This window comes from Microdochium trichocladiopsis (assembly GCF_020744255.1).
Source record: "Microdochium trichocladiopsis strain MPI-CAGE-CH-0230 chromosome Unknown B0I36scaffold_1, whole genome shotgun sequence".
Taxonomy (NCBI): Eukaryota; Fungi; Ascomycota; class Sordariomycetes; order Xylariales; family Microdochiaceae; genus Microdochium; species Microdochium trichocladiopsis.
The window spans coordinates 5,978,453-5,997,022 of NW_025763544.1; the positions used below are offsets into that span (position 1 = coordinate 5,978,453).

At 57.2% G+C, this 18,570-nt stretch overlaps 7 protein-coding genes across 7 annotated transcripts; 4 read left to right on the forward strand and 3 right to left on the reverse strand.

The window, feature by feature from the left end:
• Positions 1-198: 198 nt before the first annotated feature.
• On the forward strand, positions 199-1,016 carry B0I36DRAFT_233286 (HHE domain protein; the record flags this gene model as incomplete). Its single annotated transcript, XM_046149222.1, has 2 exons — positions 199-546; positions 672-1,016. The coding sequence occupies 2 exons, from the start codon at positions 199-201 to the stop codon at positions 1,014-1,016; spliced, it is 693 nt and encodes a 230-aa protein (XP_046019583.1).
• A 132-nt stretch (positions 1,017-1,148) lies between these two features.
• Positions 1,149-2,660, reverse strand: B0I36DRAFT_24103 (monooxygenase). Its single transcript, XM_046149811.1, has 3 exons — positions 1,668-2,660; positions 1,542-1,589; positions 1,149-1,470 (listed from the first exon to the last, which is right to left on the reverse strand). Exons 1-3 carry the CDS (start codon positions 2,457-2,459, stop codon positions 1,282-1,284), a joined length of 1,029 nt encoding a protein of 342 aa, XP_046019584.1. The 5' UTR covers positions 2,460-2,660; the 3' UTR covers positions 1,149-1,281.
• Positions 2,661-3,992: 1,332 nt separating this feature from the next.
• Positions 3,993-5,691, reverse strand: B0I36DRAFT_24115 (uncharacterized protein). The gene is made up of 3 exons (XM_046149825.1): positions 5,381-5,691; positions 4,527-5,299; positions 3,993-4,454 (listed from the first exon to the last, which is right to left on the reverse strand). Exons 1-3 carry the CDS (start codon positions 5,585-5,587, stop codon positions 4,103-4,105), a joined length of 1,332 nt encoding a protein of 443 aa, XP_046019585.1. The 5' UTR covers positions 5,588-5,691; the 3' UTR covers positions 3,993-4,102.
• Positions 5,692-6,074: 383 nt separating this feature from the next.
• Positions 6,075-6,623, forward strand: B0I36DRAFT_215642 (uncharacterized protein; the record flags this gene model as incomplete). Its single annotated transcript, XM_046148962.1, is given in 2 exon segments — positions 6,075-6,392; positions 6,405-6,623. Coding segments are annotated over 2 exon segments (537 nt in total), but the record flags the coding sequence as incomplete, so codon positions are not given.
• Positions 6,624-7,259: 636 nt separating this feature from the next.
• Positions 7,260-8,489, forward strand: B0I36DRAFT_312973 (uncharacterized protein). The gene has a single exon (XM_046152568.1). The coding sequence runs from the start codon at positions 7,638-7,640 to the stop codon at positions 8,469-8,471; it is 834 nt and encodes a 277-aa protein (XP_046019587.1). The 5' UTR covers positions 7,260-7,637; the 3' UTR covers positions 8,472-8,489.
• A 609-nt stretch (positions 8,490-9,098) lies between these two features.
• On the reverse strand, positions 9,099-11,545 carry B0I36DRAFT_312976 (uncharacterized protein). Its single transcript, XM_046152569.1, has one exon. The coding sequence runs from the start codon at positions 11,451-11,453 to the stop codon at positions 9,249-9,251; it is 2,205 nt and encodes a 734-aa protein (XP_046019588.1). The 5' UTR covers positions 11,454-11,545; the 3' UTR covers positions 9,099-9,248.
• Positions 11,546-13,310: 1,765 nt separating this feature from the next.
• B0I36DRAFT_312978 (uncharacterized protein) lies at positions 13,311-16,587 on the forward strand. Its single transcript, XM_046152570.1, has 2 exons — positions 13,311-13,583; positions 13,658-16,587. The coding sequence occupies exons 1-2, from the start codon at positions 13,404-13,406 to the stop codon at positions 16,340-16,342; spliced, it is 2,865 nt and encodes a 954-aa protein (XP_046019589.1). The 5' UTR covers positions 13,311-13,403; the 3' UTR covers positions 16,343-16,587.
• The last annotated feature ends 1,983 nt before the right edge of the window (positions 16,588-18,570 follow it).

The following is an 18,570-nucleotide window of genomic DNA, read 5'->3' on the forward strand; positions in this document are numbered from 1 at the left end:
CAATGACAGCAGATGACGTTGGCAATGGCCAGGCCGTGATTGGCCAGGGTGCGCGTACTCAGCAAAAAAACATTTTGTTCACGTGGAAGAACCTCATATATAGGCTCACCATTAGAGGGGAACCTCTCTACACCCTTTTGACCTTTATATAGCATCGTACAATCCCTTCCAAGAGTTACCTCTAACCCTGCTGGAAACATGTCTTTCGCAACACGGACGACCACTACCCTCCTCCGCCCCAGCCGCCTCCTCATCACCAGCGCTTCCAGAACAACACCCATCACGGGACGCCTCTTCTCTTCCACAGCCGTCAGCATGGTCCGGATCAGCGAGGCCATCAAGAAAGACCACGACGACCTGCGCGAGGCGCACCGCCGGATCCTCGACGCTACCACGCACGACGAAAAGGTCCGCTGGCGCAACCAGTTCACCTGGGAGCTCGCCCGGCACTCGATTGGCGAGGAGCTCGTCGTGTACCCGGCGTTCGAGGAGCACCTGGAGAACGGCAAGGCCATGGCCGACCATGACCGCGCCGAGCACCAGACGGTATGCTTGTGACTTCCCTTATCATATTTAGACCCGAGCACATAGTTCAGCCTCTACCCCAAAACCTTATATGGCACCCACACAAGCAATCCGCTAACAATCGTGTGTGTCACCCCCTAAAAAAGGTCAAGGAGGAGCTCGCAAAGTTTGAAAACCTCGACCCCGAGGACCCCAAGTTCAGCTCGACCCTCGACAACCTCTGGGCCAACCTGGACAAGCACATGGCCGACGAGGAGGCCAACGACATGCCGGCGCTAGACTCGGCGCTGGGCAGCGAGGCCCACTCGGACAAGCTGGTCCGGTCCTTCAGCCGGACCAAGAAGTTCCTCCCCACGCACTCGCACCCCAACGCGCCGGACCAGCCGCCCTTTGAGACGGCCGTGGGGCTCCTGGCCGCGCCGATCGATCATATCCGGGACCTGTTTAGGAAGTTCCCCGAGGATGCCAAGACGGGAGAGCTGCCGCCGTAGAGTGTGTGTCTGCTGTTGGAAGCTTTTGTATGATACAAGTTATGTAGTTATGTCAAGGGCAATGATCAGCACGCAGTGGTTGCTAGATCACTGCCAGATGCTGCACCAAACGCCCCCGGTAATGAACATGATTCTCTCTATCAGACCGCAAGACCAGTCACCACCAGCACCACCACACCATTACTTTATGCTCGTGAGTCATTAGTTCTATTATTTGTCTATCAGTGGGTAAAACCATTTCCTTTGTATTTTTGTTTTCTCATATCTACAACGTCATCTTCGAGTACGTGTAGCACAGCGGCCCGGCCATCGTGTCCATGTAGTCCTGGACGACGGGCTTGGTGTCGGCGAGCTCCATGACGGGCATCTCGTCGGTGATGGACGCGCGGATGGTCTCGTCACGGTCGATGAAGCCCGCGTAGTCGGCCAGGCGGGTCGCGTTGCGTCCTTGCCACTGTTGTTTTTGGATGAAGGGTCAGTTTTTGTACATCGATGCATGCGGAGGGAGATTTGGGATGGACTTACTCTGGCCCAGGCACGATCCACATTGGCGTGGTGCAAAAAGAAGAGCGGCTGCGATTTGCGAGAGGTTAGTTTATGAGTGTCTCTCGTGTACTGCGTACTGTTGGTGATGAGAAGGAGGGGGCTCACCTCGTTGGGACTCGTGGCCGGGCCCATGTCGCCGAAGATGACGCTGTGGATTTGGGCGTGCGGCAGGCCCTCGAGCATCTCGGACATGCGGCGGTACGTGTCAAAGTTGTCAATGGTGCGCATGACGGCCGAGCTGTAGGCCGAGACCTGCATGTCGCCGATGATGATCTCGCCGGTGACCGGGTCGTGGCCCTCGGCCGAGTTGAACTCGCGGGTGAAGCAGTGCAGGCGGTTGCCCACCGTGTTCATGTCGGGCCAGCCCATGGCGAGGGTCAGGTTCGTGTTGGCAAAGGGCCCGTCGACGACGCAGCGCTGGAAGCCCGGGGTCGGGTTGCCCGTCTTGACGCCGTTGCCGCCGAAGCCCGTGGCCGCGTCCCAGATGGGCGACTCGGGCATCGTGCGGCTGTCGGCCTCGATGGACCAGTCCCAGTACGGCTGCACGCCCTTGAAGCCGCACTCGTCACGCAGGAGGTTCTCGTGCAGGTGGAGGAACCAGCGGTGCCAGGGCAGGAAGTTGGCCACAAAGTGGATGTCGAGGTTGAGCGAGAAGTGCGTGTACACGAGGTCGTCCATCCGCGTCGTCACGGCCTCAATCTGCGAGTACTTCTGCTTGGGCAGGTTGCGCACGCAGACGGCCGCCCGCAGGTACTCGGCCTTCTCGGCGTCGGTGAGCTCGCGCCACTCCTTGCGGACGACGGGATTCGTGCAGGTGGTGCCGTTCTGACGAGGAATGACGCTGGCGGCAGCGGTCGAGGCCGCCCCGAGGGCCAGAAGTAGCGATTGTGGAAGCATGATAGCTGTGTGTATATGTGTGTGTGATGATAGCGAGCGTGCTGGAGCGAGTGTATGTATAGTCGTCGATGGAGAGTCGGCTGACGAGAGAACTCAAGATGCGTAGAGTCAAGCAAGATGGCAGACTGCCGACTTTTATAAGCAATTGAGAACATGTGCCATCGTCTGATACCCGTCTGTCATGACGGGAAGCTTGACGATGGGACGGCAGGCCCGGCCATGGTTGCAAGCAGGGCCCAGTGTCAAGATGCCCAGAAGGGCAAGGCTGCCGTCGAATACGATGCTAAAGCGGAGTATTGCCCATGCTCAGATCCACCCGCATAGCCGTCCGGCATGAAATCGCCAGGGGCAGGGGTCCTTTGCGGGCCACAATGCCATTCACTCCAAGCTTGTCCGAGCCGCATTCCCATCTAGGTAAGATTCTACTATTTGTCTGGGAGGGTGCGCCGATGTACTCTGCACACACAAGACCGTGGCTGGCATCAACAGCAGTTGTGCCCAATCTGAGGCGCTGTTGTGGTGCTTCGCAGAGCAGAGCACCTAAGTATTTCAGCTTTGCATTGCCAGGAACTGAGCAGCGGAGGGCGCCCAAAATTGTGGGAATGGCGATCTTGCCTTGAAACAGCTACTGCTGTCCGAGCCACGGGCATGGGCATGGACATGCATGGCCTTCACGAGAAACCTTCTGCTCGATCCATCGACAAAGCACCGCGGGAATTCCCATAGGCTGGCTGCTGGGCGTGGCCCAGAACTATTATACAGTGTTCTGGAAGCCCAAGATTCCACTGCCCTCACTCGCGCGCCGAGTCCCTCCCTCCCAAGCCACCCCCGTCATTCTGCTCCACCTTGTGACACAACGCTTTTTCCCCCTGACCTAATTTCGGCATTCGTCTGTCGCGCTAGCGCCTAAGGGCCGCTCGTATTCTGGGACGGACGTTGAGGTTGAGTGATGGCCAAGAGGGTGATCGTTGACAAGATCAATTCACCCGTGGTGACCAACCGTGCGACATGCTTCTGTTCATTAAATCAAACTTTCGCGGCTTCGATTGCCCGAGCTTCGATCGTTGTCTATGGAGTTATGAGGCTCGTTCTGTACAGTCATGCACGGATACCATTTCCACGATCACAAGTGCTGTGGAAAGAGCAACTGGCTTGCCAGTGGCGGGAACGAAAGACTAGCTGCTGCCAGGATGCAAAAGTGCCAAGGCAACCTTCGCATAGCCCGTTCTCCGCTGCAGTCTCTGGATCGCGAGATACACAATATCCTTAGTGGGGTCCCTCAAGCCCATACGGTGGTCGAGAATTTGCGAAGGATATTGCTCTGCCATTTGAAAGAGAAAGGGTCTACATGTCACACATTCAAAGTCCCGCCAGACGCCAACTCCGCAACTATAGGATCTGATATGTCTAGAATGGCCCTTGCAACCACAACAATGGCTAGATGCGTTATGCCCATGAGGCAGCGAGGCATGCTGCCAACAAGCACAACTCAAGCGCGTTAAAAATCACCACAACCAGCCATCACAGATAAGTGTTTGCGGATGTCCCAAGATGATTCTGTGTATGAAACTCAATCCTCTGCTGCCCAGAGACGAAAATATGACGTGGAAAATCATTCAACACAGTGCACAATAACCCAAACACTACGTCGAGCCATCCAAAAGCTGAGAAAGCCAGTGCACAATATCTCCCACCAACTTCCTGGCCTGCTGTAACAGCCCTCCTATCGCTCTCAAAATCTCTGCCAATCCTTCGCGAACGTTTGTAAAGAACTCGGCTGCGGCAGTAAAAATACTCTCGATGCCGCCAATGGTCCAGTCCCCGGCGCTCGTAATCACTCTGATGATTTCGATGACCAGCAGGCACATGTCGAAAAGGACCGCAAATAGAAGGGTAACCAGCACGAGATACAAAAATACATAGCCCAGAGTCTGTCCCCATGGACTTGTGCGTCCCTGGCGTACCTGCGCGGTCGAGGATAAGGATTGTCTGGGGCTAATCACGTTATTACCAGAGATTAGCCGATATGAAAAGTTGCTGGACGACGCTGTTGGACCGGGCACGTACGAGCTGTTGGGCCGAGGTGGACCCATATACACGTTGTACGTTGGCAGTAGAGGCGCGTGCTCGCCGTTTGTAGGATGCACGAGCCTCTGGCTTCGTGGCTGCTGTAGCTGAAGCAGATTTTGTCGTGGTAGCATTGACCCCCCTAGAGGAGCGTTCAGTGCTTGCCCAGCTTGGGGGCTTGACATCGCATGCAGCGGCGGCGGCATCATCCATGCGCGCGGTCCACTCGTGATGGCCTCGCTAGTCACGGCATCCATGACACTGCGGGAACCTCGCAAGGCACCACCATACCCATGCAAGACTGGCAGCGTGGCAGGCCTCATGTTGGCGACAGCAGCGTAACTGGTCCGAGGACTCGACACGCCGTAGCCATATCGCGCAACATATGCCCTCAGCAGTTCCTCCTCTCGGATTCCGGCAACGGTCGTCGTCGTCGTCATCATCGCCGTCCCCGTCTCTACGGGGTTCAGTCCTGCGGTGATGACGGGGACATACCCAGCGTGCGTAACCAGCTGCCGGTACGACTGCTTTGACAGCCACAACGACCGCTGCGGTTTCGTCCGATAGTCTCGCAGCTCCCCCAGCGAGGCGCTGCGCACTGTGCGGGTGTTGACATATGTCCTCAGGTCCAGCACGTCTGTCGGGTTGGACAGTTCCAGGACCATCTCGTTGTCTGGGTGCTCATGGGCAGGCTTGATCGGGAGGTAATGCTTTCGCAATTGCGCGTCGTTGGGAAACTTTTTGATGAGATCTGTCTTTCCGAGGGATGTCATCTTTGTTTGAAGGCTGTTAGCTCGTACTTTGTGTGCAGCCACGGTCGTGGTTAGTAGATCTTCATCATCGAGACCACGTACCACAAAGAAGTCAACCTTGCCGTCCCTAGCCTGCGCCGAGAGCACAACAACTGGGTGATCGTAGTATTTGCTCCCAGAGTCGAGACTGTTTGGTGCTGGAGGAAGCCACATGATCCGCCCAGCGAGATCGTGGCCACTGCCACCAACCTGTTGCGGTGGCCATACCTCTCCGTTGTGGCCATGGTGTAGCTGGGGATATTGAACCATAGTTGCTGTGCTGGAGTTATTGTGCGCCTGACAAGCATACAACCTCGAGGTACGTGAGCGAGAGGATTCGTTTTATGACGAGTTCGAGGAACGTCAGCCCAGGCGGCCTCACTCCCATCGAATGGTGAAGTGGTGGGAGAAAGGCGGGGTTCAAAGAGACAGAAGCTGGAAAAGAGGCTGTACGCCTTGCCTGACATCCATGCAACACTGCCTTATGGTGTGTGCAACGGGCCAACAGCCCAACCAACAAACGTTGGTTCAGACCAGTCACAGTCCGGTCCGCAGCCGCCGGCCAACTCTGCGGCCCAGGCCGCTTTGGGGTCTCCGCCGACCACCTAGGAGGTCGCAAGCAGGGCAAATAGCATTATTCCTGATATACTTGCATTGCATCATTCCCTACGAATAGCAAAAGAAACCCGGTATCATACGATCAAGAGCTTGCCTACCGGTCTCCATCCAAGACATGAAGGGTAATGGCGATACTGCACCGCCACCCCCGGCACCGCCGGAGCCCGTGCAGCGCACCCAGCTGCCGTCAAAGCCTACACGGAACAAAGAGCCTCGCCCTTCTGTGTACCTCGCTTCACTCAAGGCTGTTGGCCCGGACTACTTCAAGCAATCCGTCGAGACACCAGTTCGTGAACCTCCGGCCGGTCCCACGTGGTACTTCTTTCACGGCACCTTGACAAATCCGCAAGTTCTCAAACACATCCTCGATCTTCAAGAGGAACCTGTTCTCAGGCCGGCCACCATCATCGGCTACGCACTCACAAATTGGGGCCAGTACAAAGCTCTCATAGACGGAGTGCGGGACTAGCCAGTGGATGGCTTTGCATACCCAGTCGCAACGAAGGAGGACGAGGCCAGGCTCGCGCGCTACGAGACCAGCGCGTACAGGGCCCACCGGTGCATGATCCAGTTCAAGGATGACCAGGAGCCGCGAGAGTTTTGTGGAAACACATTCATGTATGCTGGAGATGCCAAAGCGCTGCAGGAGGGCAGGTTCGATCGGACACTGTGGGAGCGGCCCATGGGTGTTGTCCTGCCGCATACTTGGAGGAGTTGACGGAGGTTTTGTTAGGTGAAGACTACATTATATCTGTAAACTGAGATTTGTATGGAACCGTACAAACCTTTGTTCGATATGACAACAGACTTGCCCCGCCCAGGGACCAAAGGGCGGCTGGACACCATTCGGCACGGGGGAAGGATGCCAGCACTCTCTCTTTCCTTTCATGTGCCGCACAAACGCATATCGAGGGACTTTGGGTATCGGCCGACTAAGCCATAATCGAGCAAGGGCGACACGGCCGAAGCTCGTGCTCAGGTCATGGTGCGACTGGCCCTCGAAATCAATTCCCAATGCCAGCCGACCGCTACAACAACGAATCTCGAAGGTGAGCACATGTTGCCCTGTGCCCTTGAAGTTCTCGCCAAGTTGCTCAGCTATTCATGATGATGAGCTCCCATCCAGGCAGAATGGAGCAGCAGAGAGAGAGACTAGCGCTGGGGCAGGGGTATGTACGGCACGGCCCTGAACGCCGTCACGCCATGCGCATGGCGGCTGCCGCCCCGCTCTTATCTCTCTCGTGACTCGAGAAGGAAACAAAGTCCAGCGGCAGTTGGCCCTCAGCCACAGAGCGGGCGGCTTGCCTAAAGTTCCCCAGTCCCGTTTTTTTCCCACACACACACACACACGCGACATGCCTGTTACTCCATGACAGTGCGGACGACTCATGGCGACACCCGCACAAGCCACCGTCCATACCATGCTGCCAGACACACAATTCCCAGCCTGCTCGGCTCCGCATGTCAGGGTCCTCGTGGTTGGTGGGTCCTCCGCCAAGCCGGCCACCATGATCCGGCAGCGACGGATCGCCCGGATTTGGCAAGGAGGTGAGGAACGAAACGAAAAGGCCTGCTCAGCAATGGCCGTGACACACACACACACACACACACACACACCCCGCTGACTCGTCCAGTCCATCGCCAGCCAGCTCGGTCTAACAATCAAGCCTGAGCCTGAGCCTGAGCCCGCTGCCACGGAGCAATGTCGCTGCCGCCGCCATGGCCGGAACAGCAACAGCGTTCCTGGCGGCTTCGTCTCCCGGCAGTGTCTCCTGCGAGATGGTGCAGGCAAGGACCTCCCGACGACACTCGCCATCTCACAGCCGCTGTCTATAGAGGACCTCTTGCACTATCCGGGAGGCCCGCGCGCACGGCTCGAGGGCATCGACGTGCTCATCTTTGTCGTCTCACTCAGCGCCCGGGCGAGTTTCGAATCCCTCGCCCAACTCTCTGTTCTCCTCGAGGACAACACCACCACCGCTGCCGCCCTGGACGAGCTCGGCCTACAGTCTCCGCAACTCATCAGGTTGCTGCTTGCCGTCCAGCAGCCGCAGCAACAACAACAACCAGCCCAAGTGAACGAGGTCTCGGACGACCAAGTGCGGTGGCTGGCAGACGTGCTCACTGGGGGGCGGCACGTCGTGGTGCTCGCAGGCGATGTGGAAAGGGCAGCGAAGGTGCTCGAGGACATTGCAGGCGAAGTCGTCACCACCACCGCTGCTGCCAGAGGTGTGCCCAGGAGTGGTGGTGGTGGTGGTGGTGCGTCCGTCGGCTCCGGGGACGCCAACGTAGCAGTCGGGGTGGACAGGCCCCTGTCCAATCAAGCCGTCGAGGACGCGCGGATCGGGCACGACGGCTTGAAAAATGGGGAGTGGGTGCGCAAGATCTTTGGCAGGAAATAGACACCAACCCCCCTGCCTTATATGTGAGCAACTATCAACATGATTGTCATTTTTCTGGTGCTATATGTGACATAGCATCCAAGCTATCAGTATACTACATGACCCCCGCGAAGCAGTGCCATACTCAAAACTAAGCCCTGTTCCAATGCCAGCACAGCTTTGTGGGCTCGTCAGATGGCTCATCGTGAGGCATCCCCTCGTAGTCATGGAACGCCATGATCCCTGCTTTCTCAACCGCAAACATTGGTCGGGCTCTTTCCGTGAGTGCGACCACGCCATAGCACAGCTCTCCAGTGATCGATTTTTGGTTGGGCAGCCTGTACCGAGACCCCGGCATTGTTGCCCCAAGTCTCGGACAGCGTCTATATGTTCTCCTGGATTGGCCCGGTATTACCTGATGCAACAAGTCGCATTATATAAGAGTTGCATTCATGGAGTCAGACTCTTTAGGAAAAAGGTTGCCTGGAAACAAGGCCGTTCCAGCGAGTGACTTTACCAAGTATGAGGCTGGTGGCAAGGAAGGGCAGTGGGTAACTGATAGTTAGCCTGAACTCGTCTTTTAGATGACTTCAATTCGTCATGTTTGCGGACAGCTTTGCGAGTCATCGCAGCCATCACTCTGAGACTATTTGAGTGAAGTGTTGGTTTGTATTGGCGATGAACTTCAAGAAAAGAGGGAGTCTACTCAGCAATCAATTGTTTGTTGTGACTAAAGCACCGGCACAATACATCCACAGTTGTCACGTGCAATGGATGATATCTTTATAGAGTTGTCCGATCATTCATGTTCTTCGTTTGTCTACATCACGTCAAGGCGTGCCTCTTCAAAGTCTTAAGCTAGATACGGAATGAATAGCTAATGTACGCCTTGCTGAGAGTGTCGTCTCGAAACCATTGCCAAACTGATATCTTCAAGCCAGCTCGTCCGGGGAGTCATCACGGATCTGTATTCTGGATCTCCTTTTCGGCTTCTCAGACAGTGCATCATCCTCATCCTCCAAGCGTGGGCTTGTTGCGACGCTACTAGTAGCATCCTGACCCGGTAGCCCATCACAGGCAAGCGCGTCCCATCCAGAACCTCCAGTCGCCATGACTAGGTGCGCGTTGACATCCGCCGAGAAGTATTTCTCACGTCTCGTGCTCGCTCTGACTCCACCTTCGAGTGCCGACAGAGCGCTTCGCGTCGTACGCATCTTCTTCTTGGGCTTGCCGCCTTCGCTCAAGATGTTGCTGCGAAGTAATCTCTCTTGCCTGAGACGCTCGTCATATGCGACAATGCTCCGGACATATGGGGCTACCTCAAGAGTGATTAAACGCATTGTGCGATCAAAGACAGAAGGATCGAAACCACCTGCTGGTGCTGCCCTATCAGGCGATGTTGCCAGGATGTCGAACGCGTGGCTGTAGTCGAGTCTGACGATATTCTTGACTTTGGGAAGTACAAAGGAGGATTGTATCAAGGACGTTGCTATCGCTTCAGGAGATGATACATGAGGGCCTCTCTCGAGATGTGTAGGTTGCGCGAGATGATGGCACGCTAGTCGTTCGATAGCAATGGAGGCATGCGCAGAGAGGCCTGGAGACTGTGACCATGGATGGGCTTCCAAAAGTTGGCGGCCAAGCACGTGATCCTCTTTCGCTTTGCTGGGTAAAGGCGGAAGTGTGGTATCGAGATTGACCTCATAGCCAGTGGCAAATGCTCCCGAGGAACATATGTCGGCATCACTCAACGCGGTTGTGAAGGCATCAGCGGCAACGAGAAGGTCCAACCGCCCACGCGCCGAGACATCTGGAGTGGACATTTTGCTGGCCCACGAGCCGAAGCTGTTCTCGGACTGTCTGATGTCGATGCCCCATTCGCTCCACACATCGTGCAGGAGCTGCTCGCCTGCTGTATTTGCAAGGCTGTCGGAATCTGCGGTATCCCGTGAGAACCAGCCCATGCCTTTCTGGTACGTGCCAGTACTGACGACGCGGACAGTGTCGCCGTTCTCATCCTTGTCGACACCTTTAGGCCAGCGCGGAAAGAACCAGTTGAAGCCGCCCTGGGGGTCGCCAACTCCGATCTGGCACCAATAGTTGAGTTCTGTGATAGCTGCGCGTAGATCATGCTGCCGAGTTTCATAGAGGGCTTCAACGGCTTCTCGTGTCAGATTGTGACCTTCGTTGGCGCCAATGAGGAGAAGTAGGTCGACCGCAAGATCAGTTGGCGGAGCTGAAAAGCGAAGAATGCCATGCAGATGCGGAAAGGAGGCGTACACAAGATTCTCCTGTGTACAAGTCATCACAAACGGACGTCGCGACTGAAGGATCATGCCAATAACCGTGGACCAGAATTGCTTGTCCTCTTCGTAGAGGACATCGACTTCTTCCAGCAGAATCAGCGACTGCTTTTGCGACTTAGTAGGTCGCCGGACCTCGGACTGGACTTCGGTGGAATTGACTGCCTTCTGGGGTTTCAGGAGGGTAGTTGCTGTCGAGGGCTGTTTGGTCTTGGCGGTCTTCGCCTTGAAGAAGCTCGTCATGGTTCCTTGCTTTCCTGATTTGAGATCTCGCGACACTTCATCCTCGACCTCGGGTGTCGCAGCCTCCTCCCCAGCTTGATGATGCTGGACAAGATGGTTCCGAGTCATGTCGCCAACACGTTCTAGAATGTCTTTGCCAGAACGTCTTGATCCCGCATGGATCTCGAACACCTCGAAGTCGAGCTCTTTCGCAACGGCATACACAGCAGCTGTTTTGCCACAGCCATGAGGCCCACTGAGCAGGATCGTGTTACTCAGGCGCGCGCCAGCGACGATCGGTCGGCTGACAGTCTTCTTTTTGTTGCCCTTCCCATCTTCTGGTGCCCAGTCCATCTCGTCGTCCGAGTCCGCGCCTGCCAAGCCAAGCTCATCTTCGTCTGAAACAATGAAATCATCAAGCTTATTGCGTCTCCGTTTCTTCTTGACTGGTAGCTGAGCGTCCTTCGATTTGCTGGTTGCCGCGGCCGTGGAGCCCGTATCGACTGATTGTACTATGAGGGCATGCAGCCAGTCTCGCAAGATCTGGGCCTCAGGCCCTGTCTGGAGAACAGTTTCGGCATTGGTCGGGGCGTACTTTGTTGTCCATGCCATTGTCTCGCACGTAGATCTGTCGAATGCCGATAATTGGACGGCGACCCTGTCGAAAGCGGCTTGGACCGCTGGGTGCTGCCTGTGGCCCTTCGTGCCGAGTGTGCGCAACTCTTTGACCACGCGCGCCTGAAGCTTGCGTCCACTCTCAAAATGGCGACCGGGAACCCGCAGTATTGGCGGTGGCGGTTCAAAGCCCTCATTGTTCTGACATCTCAAGGTTGAAACAACGCTCTCGATGTTGAGTTGAGAGACCGCCACGGACATTAGTGATTCATCGTCAGCGATGCTGACGCGTTGGCCTTTAGCCTTTCGCCGTGTCATGCCTGAAGCTGGTGCATGCATGCTTTTGTGGTGCCTCGCTGGTGCCATCTCATCGTGGCCACGGACGTGGCTCATGTCCTTCCAAGGAAAAGCCGGGTATTGCGCGCCAGGAAACTTCAGCAGCCCCGACTTTGCGCCAAAGGCAGGAGCATTAAATTGAGGCGGAGGCTGCTTGTGGCGTTTCGGTGAGCACGGAGTTGAAGTGAAAATAGTGTGGCGTTTCTGCTTCGGAGATGTGGCACTCTTGGCATCACTCTCAATGGGAGTATCTACTTGCGGCTTGCCGAGAAAGAAAGGGTGCGTCGACTTGCTGGACACAAGCTTCGCTGTGGACGGCGGCTTGGTCCTTTTCGCAGGAGGCTGCTTCGTCGAGCTGGGTGACGTGTTTTGCGGTGGGGTCGGTGTTTCGATGAGTTCGAACATTCGAAGATTGCCCTTGGCTATGTCATCAATCTTTCTGGCAATGCGTTGCCGAGCAGCCAAGTCTTTTATACCATATCTCATGCTGATGATCAGGGCTTTCTTTGGCCTGCCTCGTTTTTTTGGTGCCGGGACATCGGTTTCGGGTAGTAGTTTTGGTTTCGGAGGAGACCCAATCGTGCCAGTCTTTGGGTTGAAGAGAAGGAGCTTTTTGGGTGCAGGCACAGCCGTGGTTGAGGTCGACGGGGTGTCAAGAACTGGGGTGCCATCGTCAAGACCCAGGAAAGGAGGGTGCTCTGAGACTGTAGGCGGCTGCGAACTGGACGGGGTTGCCAGGGTTTGGCCGTTGGTCAAGTCGATCTTGCGGCGTTTGGCCTCGCGGCTGACTTCTCCAATCGAGTCCCTGCCACCGAGGTCAGGCATGTCGTGAGCACGCTCCGAGGCTGGACTGCACGATGGATCCGGGGTGACGGGAGTCGGCACGGCGCCATTCTGCGCTATGATTGCAGGGCTAGGTGCCGAGAAGAAAGGATGTACTCGTTTGTTGTCTAGGGTGACTGAATCACCATTTGCGGTCATGTTGGTCGCATTCGAGGAAGGTGCGAGGAGGAGTCCAGCGAGGACCCCAGACATGCGAAGAGAAGCAGCCAAGGCCAGGGCTGTGTGAAAGCTGTGACGATTCAATCAAAAAGTGATGTTCGGTAGCTTTGCGTGTCTTCGGTTTAAACAATCCTTTCGCGAAGCCTGCGTTCGCTGTCTGGATTGTTGTGTCGTGGTGGTCTGGTGGCTGGTTGTGTGCTTGGGGGATGGATGACGAGCTCCAGAGCCTCTAGCAGAGTACTGAAAGTAGATGCGGTTTGGCAGTCGCGTCACTTGGTGCAGCGCAGCGCGTCTGGCTGCTGCAGGACACGCGCGGGTGGAGCCGCCCATTAAAGACCACCGCTTGTAGCATAGCATGGATAGAGGCATGTCTGTCTGGTTGGTCATTCAGGGCTGTCCAGGTGGGCCAGGACCCGCCAGCGCGCCGCCCCACTGCTTCGGCTCTAGCTTTGGCCGACAGGCAGGCCTGCTCCAGCTTTTTTTCAATGCTGGCAAAAAAAGTTGCGATACTCCGACACAGCTTCAAAGATCCGGCACCGCCAGCAACTCGTCGAGCCACAATCTGCGCCGCACCACCCAGCAACATTTGCTGGATCGCACCGCGTCAGAATGGCCTCCCACTTCCAGATCCAGAAGCCATACGTGCTGGCTTCGCTTCCGCGGCCTGTCGATCCGACCACAGGCCGTTACGTTGTCGGCAATGTCTTCGGTTCCCTGCCCGGATCTCGCAAGCGCAAGCGGTCCGAGCTGGCCATTGGCACTGATGGCGACTCCATGAACATCTACGACGTATGTTCCAACATGTCCCTATCCTTCTAGGTCTTTGGCTCTCAAGCAGTTGCTGACTCTGTTGCGCACTAAAGGTTTCCTCGTCGAGGCTCGTCACTTCGTACCCGATCCCGCCCCAGTCGTCCTTCTCATGCCCTGCCTATTCTGTACGATGCCGAGTCCCCGAAAGCAGAGATGTGACGCGTTATACCTATGTCGCGACTCGTGATGCCCCCGAAAACACAATCACCCTGTTCAAAGACTACGTCGATGCATCGGGCAAGACCACCGCCACAACAAAGACTTTGGCGCTTGGCGCAGGATCCCCCGTCATCTTCCTGACCCGCACGTCGACCACTGCGGATGAGGAAGAGGTTCTGTTGGTGCGGACAAACGGCGAGGTTATCAGCTTGGATCCAGAGACACTTCAGAAGAAGTGGCAGAGCCCCCCTTCAACTCTCAAGCATGGACTTGAGCCGGCTTCCCTTAAGGAGGATCTCGAAATTGAGTTCTGCAGCTCGGTTCCCGTGGCTGATGTGGTCCAGGGGCTCTTCAAGGGCAACACGGCATCGTTCAGCTTGTTTCCTGCCTCTACCCTCACCAAGGATTCACCCACGGAAGTCCTGGTCCTGGTCTCGAGATCTTCATCCCAGCGCCACATCCACGTCGCCGGCGCGCTTCCAAGCAAGCAGAACTCGCTCGGCCTGGGCCAAAAGATTGCCGCAGTACACGTCGCTCCTCTACAGACTTCCTACGTCAGGTCACCTGGACAGGCCAAGCCACAGTACCATCTCGATGCACGGGCAGGCCATCTTCTTGAGCTGGCAAACGACGTCTTGTCCACATACGACTTGACCTTGAGCACACCCCGACCCGCCAACACGATCGAGCTCGAGGATGCGACTTCATTCCTTCGGCTAACTCAGACATCCTTGCTGTCATCTGCCAATTCCCAGCTCGACATATATAACCCCCTGTACCGATCGCTTCAAAGCTCGACGCCTCTCGAGATTGAGAACAACGCCAACGTCTCCACCCAGAAGATCGCGCTCGTCTCATACTTTTCCAAGATTGAGCTAGCCATCGCCATTGTGGACTCGAGCTTGGTGGCTATCCAGCTCGAGGCCCCCAAGGCTCGGACAAAGAAGCGGCGCGCCGAGGGCTTACTCGTCGACTCGCTCGGTCGCGGCATCAGCAACAAGGAACGCCATCAGAACCTGACGTCTTTCCGTGTGCCCAAGCCCTCGGCTTTCGCCAACTACCTGCCAGGATCCCTGAAGGATAACTACTGGGACACGTGGAAGGCGGAGGAGGCCCAAGCCGACAAGCTGCTGGCTGAGAACAACATCGTTGCATTCGAGACCCTCCTTGCCCCCAAATTCAGCATCAAGATTCTTGATGAGTCCCAGGTCAACGGCGCGGCACAGGCCGACGACGTTGCTGCCGGGTCCTCGCCGGCTGGCCTCACCTGGAGATGGCCAAGGACCCGGGAGTCGTACCACTATGCCGACCGGCGCTGGATCCTCTACGGCATCAGCCGCGCCTTCAGCTGGAACAGCGAGCTCGCCGGCGGCGACGACACTGTGCCGCAGCTCACCTGCCAGCTGCCGCAGAGCAACCTGGTCTACTACCTCGTGGACGCCGGGCACCTGACCCTGTCCAACGTCAAGGCGGCATTCCGCGAGTCTCTCGGCCACAGCGGCAAGTCCGACGCCCACATCGCGGAGCAGCTTGTCCAGCGCCTGGCAGACCTGGACCCGTCCCTCGAGCTCCTGACAGCGTACATCTCCGCGACCACTCTCAACGCCGTGGAGCTTCTCATCGCCGTCCGCACGCTGATGCGCAGCCTCGAGCTCGTCCAAGACCCGCGCCAGCCCCCGCCCAAGCTGCTGACGGACGGGTCCGTGGAGCAGGAGGAAAAGACCGAGGCCATCGAGCAGATGGAGATTGACAGCCTCGAGGCGCAGGTCGAGCGGGCCGAGTCGTACCTCAACGGCGACGGCGGCATCCGCGGCAGCGGCCTGAGCGTGGCCTTTGCCAAGCTCGCCAACTGCCCGGCCGTCGCGACCATCAAGACGCTGCGCGCGACGTTCAAGCCCGAGGAGATCCTGTCGCTCATCTACCTGCTGCGCGTGGAGCTCGTCAAGGGCGCCTGGACCTCGCGGTACCTCGACGTGACCGACTTTGAGCAGAACGAGGACCTCGATGCCCCGCCGGACAACATCATCAAGCTCATTGCCGACCTGCTCGGCCGCTGCGTCGATTCGCTCGGGCCCGGCGGGTGGCTGCTCAACGACGCCATCCTGGCGGGGGACGAGTCGGGAGACTTCATCTCGTCGCTCAAGCTCGAGGTCAGCGCCGCGCTCGAGGGCCTCGAGGAGGCCGTGTACCTGCGCGGCATCGTCGGGGAGACGGTCAAGTACGCCGAGGCCGCCGCCGCCGTGGCCCACCTCACGACAGCCCCGGCTAGCACCAGCAGCACCACCACACCACAAGCAGCGACGAACGAGAGCACAGACGGCGCGAGAGGCGACGAGGGGGCAGCCATCATCTCTGCTACCAACGCAGTGGGCAAGGCCTCGACGGCGAAACCCCTGGCGCTGCACATCCGGGAGCCTGGCTCCGAGGCGCTCCCCTTGGGTCTCAAGACGAAGCAGCAGGCTGTGACGACGACCAAGATCGTCTCGGGTGGCGAGATCCTGAAGCGCTCGAGCAGAGAGACGGGCCACCTCCGCAGTCAGCAGGTCGGGCCGTACTCGCTGGAGCGCATCGCTATCTGAGTTTGTCTTATCTATGGGGAGGAAATAGGGGGGCGTCTCAGCGCACAGGTTGTCGAGGAAGAGAGAAGAGAATGGGCCGAGTCGCTATCGGGTAGCGTATCCGGGCCGGAAGTCTTCCAGAATGCGGAGAAGCAAGGCTGTGCTAGTGGGTGGGTGTCACAAGGTGGCGCAAATGCCCCGCCCGGCTGATATGTTGATTGACCAAGGCATACTTACAATATATACAGTTGGAGATCATGACGAATGAATAAAAGTCCTGCATCCTCAAGCCAACTCGGCTACTCTTCCTTGTTGACTTGTGAGGAGAAGCCAAGCTTGCGACCCAATACGCCTGCGGAGCTCTCTCGGCATGAGCATCGAGCGATCCGTCACCATTGTAGTCAGAGCCATCCACATCGCCCTAACCTAGCTGCCGAAGCTGAGAAGGCTATGTGACGATCGAGTTGTCATCTTCATAGGTGACCTGAAAAGGTCATGTGTTCCCTGTGGATCATTGCTGGCGGGGGGCGATTTGTCAAAATGTCGTCCATCTTGCCTGATCAAGTGCGAGGCTCTGTCAACAGCTCAGGCTGCCACTGTTGCAGTGCATGGCTAGTGCCATGCCACACAACGCCGCCTGGCGACACAAGGCAATCAAACGCCATATCGTGCTCAGAATTGACAAGTGACAACGTTTCAAGACTTCACCGGGCTGCCATACATAATGTTGTGTAAGCGTAAGTAATCTCGAGGTTCTCGTGATGCCAAGCATCACTGGGCGACCCACCTTGAGGCTATTGGCTCACACCAGCAGCGTGTGGAGCGGTGGCCGCCGGGCGCAACCTGCAATGCACGTCAACGAATATACATGATGCCCTGCATGCTTATCAGACCGTCACGATGAGGCTCTCGGGAGTTCGAGTCGTCGAGGTTGGCACGTTGGTGCGATGATAGGGATGGGCAGGCTCGGCTGGGTGCGGCCGGTCTAATGTAACCGGGTACTGCTCCCAGATCCAACCATTGCAGGGCATGACGCCAAACTTGAGCACGTGGACACCCAGCGCCCTAGTTTATGAGCCAGTGAAGCAGAGCCCGAGTCTATGTCATGGTGTTGACATGATTTGGCTGTTAAGGTTCCGGCTGCCAGCGGCGCGTGCGAAGGCTTCACATGCTTGCAGGGCGTTGAGTCACGGCAATCGGCAGCACTAGACAGGACGAAAGGTGTTTGGAGAGCGCGTATATCAAAAGCGACCAGTCGACATGGTGCATCTGCACCACATGGTGGCTGAGTTGTTGTCTGGGTCTCTCTCTCGAGCAGTGTATCGTCCTCGCTGGATTGGGCGACCGAGGAGCCGGGCCGCAGCCCATGGGGACCCCCAGGGACACCCTGACGTGCAGCAAGGCAACGACGCTAGCAGCTAGCTGTATGGTTTGGGGTTTCTGGCCAGACGGCACAAAGCGATGCGATGCCTAAGGGCAGAACTGTAGGTCTGGGCCTTGACCAGGCTGGGGACAGGCCCGTGAGCTGGTGTGACCTTGCGAAGACCAGGCAGCATGGAGGCTGGCTGGCGAGGGCAGCCGATGAGTGTCACAAAGATGGGACGAGACTGACTTTCTGACCCTGAAGAAGTGCTTGGCACAGGAGTTCGTGTGCTGAGACAAAGTGTGGGGGAGCTAGGGAGGCGCAGACGACTGACTGCAAGAGAAGGACTGAGTGGAACAATGGATGAATGGGCAACGGGTGGTGGGGGTGGGGATGATGGCATCCTGGCCGGCGCAGCCAATCCCTCGGGCGCGTGGGCTTACGTCACTGCGTCACTGTGGGCATGCCATCCATGCCTCCAGGGCTGCCATCCATGCCTGCCACCCTGGGCGGGCGATGCTGCACAGCCCGGCGAGGAAGGCGCGACTGCTGATCAAGGGCCACTTCCATGGTCCCCAGCCCGTGTTGAAGTCATCACAAGTGCCCTTTCGGTTGCTTCTATTTGTCACATTCTGGTGTTTTGCCACGCACATGGACTGCCTGGCGGGCCAGCATCCCCCGCCGCGGGCTGCAGATAACAAAAACGACACGACGGGAGAACCAGCAGAGGAGGAACCCTCAGACCCCTACTATAGGGAGGTAGGCCCAGGGCCGCGTCCAGCACAGTACATACCTTATGGTGCTATTCTCGGCCTGGGCCCCAATCTTGTTTTCCTCGCGGCCTGGCGTGTATGTCGTGTTGACGTCTGCTTTCATGTCCCGTCCC

Coding starts and splice junctions, on each gene's coding strand:
- B0I36DRAFT_24103 (XM_046149811.1), bottom strand. CDS start 2,459: ATGCTTCCACAATCGCTACTTCTGGCCCTCGGGGCGGCCTCGACCGCT. Junction 1,590..1,667: donor CGGCCACGAGTCCCAACGAG/GTGAGCCCCCTC, acceptor CGCAAATCGCAG/CCGCTCTTCTTTTTGCACCA. Junction 1,471..1,541: donor TGGATCGTGCCTGGGCCAGA/GTAAGTCCATCC, acceptor CAAAAACAACAG/TGGCAAGGACGCAACGCGAC.
- B0I36DRAFT_24115 (XM_046149825.1), bottom strand. CDS start 5,587: ATGGTTCAATATCCCCAGCTACACCATGGCCACAACGGAGAGGTATGG. Junction 5,300..5,380: donor GCAAGGTTGACTTCTTTGTG/GTACGTGGTCTC, acceptor CTTCAAACAAAG/ATGACATCCCTCGGAAAGAC. Junction 4,455..4,526: donor CCACCTCGGCCCAACAGCTC/GTACGTGCCCGG, acceptor TAACGTGATTAG/CCCCAGACAATCCTTATCCT.
- B0I36DRAFT_312973 (XM_046152568.1), top strand. CDS start 7,638: ATGTCGCTGCCGCCGCCATGGCCGGAACAGCAACAGCGTTCCTGGCGG.
- B0I36DRAFT_312976 (XM_046152569.1), bottom strand. CDS start 11,453: ATGGCATGGACAACAAAGTACGCCCCGACCAATGCCGAAACTGTTCTC.
- B0I36DRAFT_312978 (XM_046152570.1), top strand. CDS start 13,404: ATGGCCTCCCACTTCCAGATCCAGAAGCCATACGTGCTGGCTTCGCTT. Junction 13,584..13,657: donor ACTCCATGAACATCTACGAC/GTATGTTCCAAC, acceptor TGCGCACTAAAG/GTTTCCTCGTCGAGGCTCGT.